This window comes from Mesoplodon mirus (genome assembly GCF_964341445.2).
Source record: "Mesoplodon mirus genome assembly, chromosome: 15".
In the NCBI taxonomy this organism is placed as follows: domain Eukaryota; kingdom Metazoa; phylum Chordata; class Mammalia; order Artiodactyla; family Ziphiidae; genus Mesoplodon; species Mesoplodon mirus.
This window is the reverse complement of record NC_138991.1, coordinates 43,077,003-43,081,668: the sequence shown is the minus strand read 5'-3', so window position 1 is coordinate 43,081,668 and position 4,666 is coordinate 43,077,003. Positions and strand designations below refer to the sequence as shown.

At 59.3% G+C, this 4,666-nt stretch overlaps 1 protein-coding gene across 4 annotated transcripts; it reads left to right on the top strand.

Annotated features, from left to right (window-relative positions):
- Positions 1-571: 571 nt before the first annotated feature.
- On the top strand, positions 572-4,273 carry HSD3B7 (hydroxy-delta-5-steroid dehydrogenase, 3 beta- and steroid delta-isomerase 7). 4 transcript variants are annotated; one of them, XM_082645872.1, is made up of 7 exons: positions 572-677; positions 1,062-1,233; positions 1,467-1,622; positions 1,921-2,029; positions 2,161-2,206; positions 2,558-2,720; positions 3,216-4,273. In XM_082645872.1, the coding sequence occupies exons 2-7, from the start codon at positions 1,068-1,070 to the stop codon at positions 3,629-3,631; spliced, it is 1,056 nt and encodes a 351-aa protein (XP_082501998.1). In that variant the 5' UTR covers positions 572-677; positions 1,062-1,067; the 3' UTR covers positions 3,632-4,273. The 4 variants fall into 4 exon arrangements, with proteins under 4 accessions (XP_082501998.1, XP_082501997.1, XP_082502000.1 ...); XM_082645871.1 differs by having other exon boundaries at positions 2,107-2,206; XM_082645873.1 differs by having other exon boundaries at positions 631-677; positions 1,066-1,233; positions 2,107-2,206.
- The last annotated feature ends 393 nt before the right edge of the window (positions 4,274-4,666 follow it).

The following is a 4,666-nucleotide window of genomic DNA, read 5'->3' as shown; positions in this document are numbered from 1 at the left end:
ATTGTGATTAAACTTTATTGTACAAAAGTGCTTTGTCAGTATCTTTGGGGAAGAGCAGGGTGGGATGGGGGTTGAGGACAGAGGGTGGGGCAGGTGAAGACACGGAAATAGGTGGCCTGACGTTTGGGGTGGGTAGAGGGGCTTTCGGGCAAGATCCCAGACCTGCAGACTCGGCCACCATCACTCTGGGCCAGTAGACAGGCTGCAAGAGCCATCGAGAAATCCCCTGCCAAGGCCAGCCAGAGTGGGGCCAAGGTCAGGCCTCCCTTCCCTTCCCAGAACCACAGCTGCTGCTGGGCTTCTGGCCTCCTGGCCTCCTGGGAAATCCAGCAAGAGGGAAAGACTGATATCATGCACCGGGAGTGAGGTCACCCTGCCTGCTCCATTCTGTGGCTGAAACCCCTACTCACACCCACCCGGCAGGCTCTGACTCCCCTACCCCCTTGCCCAAGTTTTGCTGGAACCAGATGCCAGTGCAGCCCGGAGCGGCCACCAGAGGGTGCCCTGTGGCAAGAGTGGGGGGGCGCGGAGAGGTGGAGGCTGGGCTGGTCTCTGTTGCTGGAATGGGCCGGGAGGGAGGAGGAGCAAGCGGAAGGGGACGGTGTGTCGCTGGCCCAGGAGCCTGTAGAAGACGGCCTCCGGTGGCCGGTTTGGGTGGCCTGGGACCGTGGCTGCAGGTAGGCAGTGGTGATGCCAGGGCCCAGGGGTCCCTTCCCCCAGTCCCAGCCCTTTTCGCCTTCCTCTACCCTGCCTCCCCAGCTCCCTGCCAACCACCCTTCGTTTTCTGGTTTTCTGTCCCAGAACCTCTCCCTCCACCTCAAACCCTGACCCCTTCCTGCAGGCCAAGCCCTTCCCCTTATCTCGGTAACTGCAGCCGGCAGGGTCAAAGGGCAGGTAGCCTGGCCACTGCACCGACAGCTACAGCCTCCAGAAACAGCTCTGGCCCCTGGGTTACTGCTCCAGGCCACTCAGCCAGGGGCCCCTCCTAGGAGTCACAGGGCCGCTGGTGCTGGGGCAGTTGATGGCTGACAACCCAGGCGAGCCAGTGTCTCTTTCCCCAGCCAGGTATGGCAGACTCTGCACAAGCCCAGAAGCTGGTGTACCTGGTCACAGGTGGCTGTGGCTTCCTGGGGGAACATGTGGTCCGCATGCTGCTGCAGCAGGAACCCCAGCTCCGTGAGCTGCGCATCTTTGACCTACACCTGGATCCCTGGCTGGAGGAGTTGAAGACAGGTGACTGGTGGGGACGGGGTGGGGGTGGGGGTGGGGGTGGGGGTGGGGGTGGGGGAGGGTGTGGACTCCCTTCCTTGTGGAAAAGATGATGCCTGTTATGTTCTCCAGTGCGAATGGATAGGATGAATGAGTCACACTGGGAAAGTGTGGCTCCAAGGGTGTGGGCCGAACCCAGCAGCTGGCTGACGGCCTCAGCTCTGACATTGCCTCTGGCTGCCCCTACCCACTCCCAGGGCCCGTGCAGGTGACTGCCATCCAGGGGGACGTGACCCAGGCCCATGAGGTGGCAGCAGCTGTGGCCGGAGCCCACGTGGTCATCCACACGGCTGGGCTGGTAGACGTGTTTGGGAAAACCAGTCCTGAGACCATCCATGAGGTCAACGTGCAGGGTGAGATGCTCCCTGCCTGTTCTGACAATGTCCTCAATACTCCCAGGCACATGGCCTGATCTTGGCTGCTTGTTTCCTGCCCCCCTCTTTGACCTTGACCTCTGTGATTCTCCTGTGACAATCTGTCCTGTGGACACTTCTGCCTCTGTCATGGCAGGCCGGCCCTCACTGACCTGCTGTGGTTCTCCCTGGGCCTGGGGAAAGAAGGCACGTGTCCTCATCCAGCTTTGGGATGGGGAGGGGAAAGACGCAGAGGGGGAGGAAGCTTCAGCTTGGATACACCCCTGCCTTCCCCCAGGCACGCGGAATGTGATTGAGGCTTGTGTGCAGACTGGAACACGCTTCCTGGTCTACACAAGCAGCATGGAAGTTGTGGGTCCCAACATCAAAGGCCAGCCCTTTTACAGGTGAGCTGAGGTTCCCCCAATACTTCAAGGGCCCCATCTTCCCTCAGCATTAAGAATCTTCCCTCTCCCCCAACTAGGGGCAATGAGAATACCCCGTACGAAGCAGTACACAGACACCCCTATCCTTGCAGCAAGGCCCTAGCTGAGCAGCTCGTCCTGGAAGCCAATGGGAGGAAGGTGAGACTGGAGAAGATGAGATGTAGGAGACAGGGGTGGAAAGGGCTGCCAGGCAGAGGCAGATCCAGGGCCTGTGGGCTCCTTTTCTTTTTTTTTCCCTTTTGGCCGCACTGCACGGCATGCGGGATCTTAGTTCCCCCACCAGGGAATCGAACCCCAGCCCCCTGCGGTGGAAGGGCAGAGTCTTAACCACTGGACCACCAGGGCAGCCCCTGGTTTTTTTGTTCGTTTCTTACTATGGGCTCCTTTGCATCCTGCCCTGGATTCCTTCCATCTCCAGCTTGAGGAGATCAGGGCAGAGGGCAAACCACCGGGTCCTAGGTCTTAGCAGTGCCTGCCTTTTGCCCCCAGGTCCTCGGGGGGTTGCCCCTCGTGACATGTGCCCTGCGTCCCACCGGTATCTACGGCGAAGGCCACCAGATCATGAGGGACTTCTACTACCAGGGCCTGCGCCTGGGGGGTCGGCTCTTCCGGGCCATTCCAGCCTCTGTGGAGCATGGCCGGGTCTACGTGGGTGAGGCCTGGGCTAGGCGTTGGGGGAGGCTAAAAAAACAGGGCAGGATCCACATGGTTCTGGGGTGAGGGGTTGTTCTATACTCTGGCTAAAAAAGTATGGTCTATACATGGGCCAGAGCAGACTATGATATGTGGGCATCGTCTGCAGGGGCCACAGACAAAACAGTGTCCATGCCAGTTGGGAAGGCTGAGTTTTGTGAGCAGCATCTTCCCAGGAGAGGAGAGGGGAAGCATCTACCCAGGACTAACAGAAGAAGGAATAGCATCCATATAGGCTGGCCTGGGAGAGTAAATGGCTACGGGAGCCTGGGAGAAAGCAGCCTTCAGCAGGGCCGTAGTTATGTGGGCAGCATCTACGTGGGCCCAAGGATGGGGTGGCTTGTCCATGCCCTGGCCCAGAACAGAGCAGTATCTACATGGTTGCAAGGGCACTCAAGGACATATCTGCCCCCGGTTCTCTCCTCGGCACCCCCTCTCCCCCCCCCACCTACAGGTAATGTGGCCTGGATGCACGTGCTGGTGGCCCGGGAGCTAGAGCACCGAGCTGCACTCATGGGTGGCCAGGTGTACTTCTGCTATGACAACTCACCCTACAAGAGCTATGAGGACTTCAACATGGAGGTCCTGGGCCCCTGTGGACTCCGGCTGGTGGGCACCCGCCCACTGTTGCCCTACTGGCTGCTGGTGTTTCTGGCTGCCCTCAATGTCCTGCTGCAGTGGCTGCTGCGGCCGCTGCTACTCTATGCTCCCCTGCTCAACCCCTACACGCTGGCTATGGCCAACACTACCTTCACCGTCAGCACCGACAAGGCCCGGCGCCATTTTGGCTATGAGCCCCTGTTCTCCTGGGAGGAGAGCCGGACCCGCACCATCCGCTGGGTGCAGGCCATGGAGGGCTCAGCCCAGTGATGGTGGAGCTGGGCCTGGAGGCCAGCATGGCACAGCCATCCAGGTCCAGAGCCCTCAGAGCCTGGGGGGAGGTGGGGGAAGGCTGCATTCTAGAGCCGGAGGAGGGGTCTGGTGCCAGACTGGCTGTCCTAGAGCTCCCCACATTGTAATTCATGAGCCTTGAGCCTGTGTCCTAATACCCCTCAGTTCTAGGGCAGGGTTTTGGAGCAAGTGTGTCTTCACTCTCAACCCAGGCCTGACGGCTGGTTGGCGAGGGTCTGATTCCCCTGACGTTCTCCACGGTCCCATCCCATTTCTGGCTTTTCAAGCAGGAAGTGGGTAGAAGTTCCATAGGGCCTCATGCTGGACCTCGGATATCCAGGTGTGATCCTCAGACCCGGATTCAGAGTGAAGATGCTTTCTGGCTCCTCCCACCACCTTTGTCCCTCCTTGGGGGTCATAGTCACATTATTTTAAAACATTTATTACCCTTGGACATTTATCTTTTAATTCGCTTCAACGAAGCCTGAGGAAATCTGTGTATTTTCACCTCTTGCCACCCCTCTACCCAAATCAGTTCCTGCAACACTGTTTAATCTCTGCCTGAGAATGCCCCAGTAATGCTGTACCAGTCCAAGCCCTGGATTAAAACTCCTTCTCTGAGCCCGTGTCCATCCACCTGTCCAGCTCCCACACCCACCTCTCACCATGTCTCCCACTCCCCACGGCGCCCGTCCCGTGTGGGGACAGAAGGAAGTGAGCACACGGCACGCCCGCTGTTGGATTGGTTGCTATTTCTCCCGTCCCACGGGGCCCGACCCGGCCCGGGGTGGGGGTGAGGGGCTCTGGGGACAGGACATGCAGGGCTGGGAGGGGGGCAGAATTTTCCTGTGTTTTATCCATTTGCAACTTGGTCACCAATAGAGAGAAATGGGACTCTGAGGGCTAACAGGAGAGGGTGGCCTGGCTCTGGGCCCCCAGCCAGGCCCCAGGAGTCCTGTTCCCTCTGGGGAGGAGAGGGAAAGAGCTCTAGAAACCAACGGAGAAACAGAAGGG

What these genes read in the sequence shown, in the direction of transcription:
- HSD3B7 (XM_082645871.1), top strand. Translation starts at nt 1,068, where the DNA reads ATGGCAGACTCTGCACAAGCCCAGAAGCTGGTGTACCTGGTCACAGGT. An exon ending in CCATGAGGTCAACGTGCAGG is followed by an intron (nt 1,623 to 1,920) that starts GTGAGATGCTCC and finishes GCCTTCCCCCAG; the next exon opens with GCACGCGGAATGTGATTGAG. An exon ending in AAAGGCCAGCCCTTTTACAG is followed by an intron (nt 2,030 to 2,106) that starts GTGAGCTGAGGT and finishes TCCCCCAACTAG; the next exon opens with GGGCAATGAGAATACCCCGT.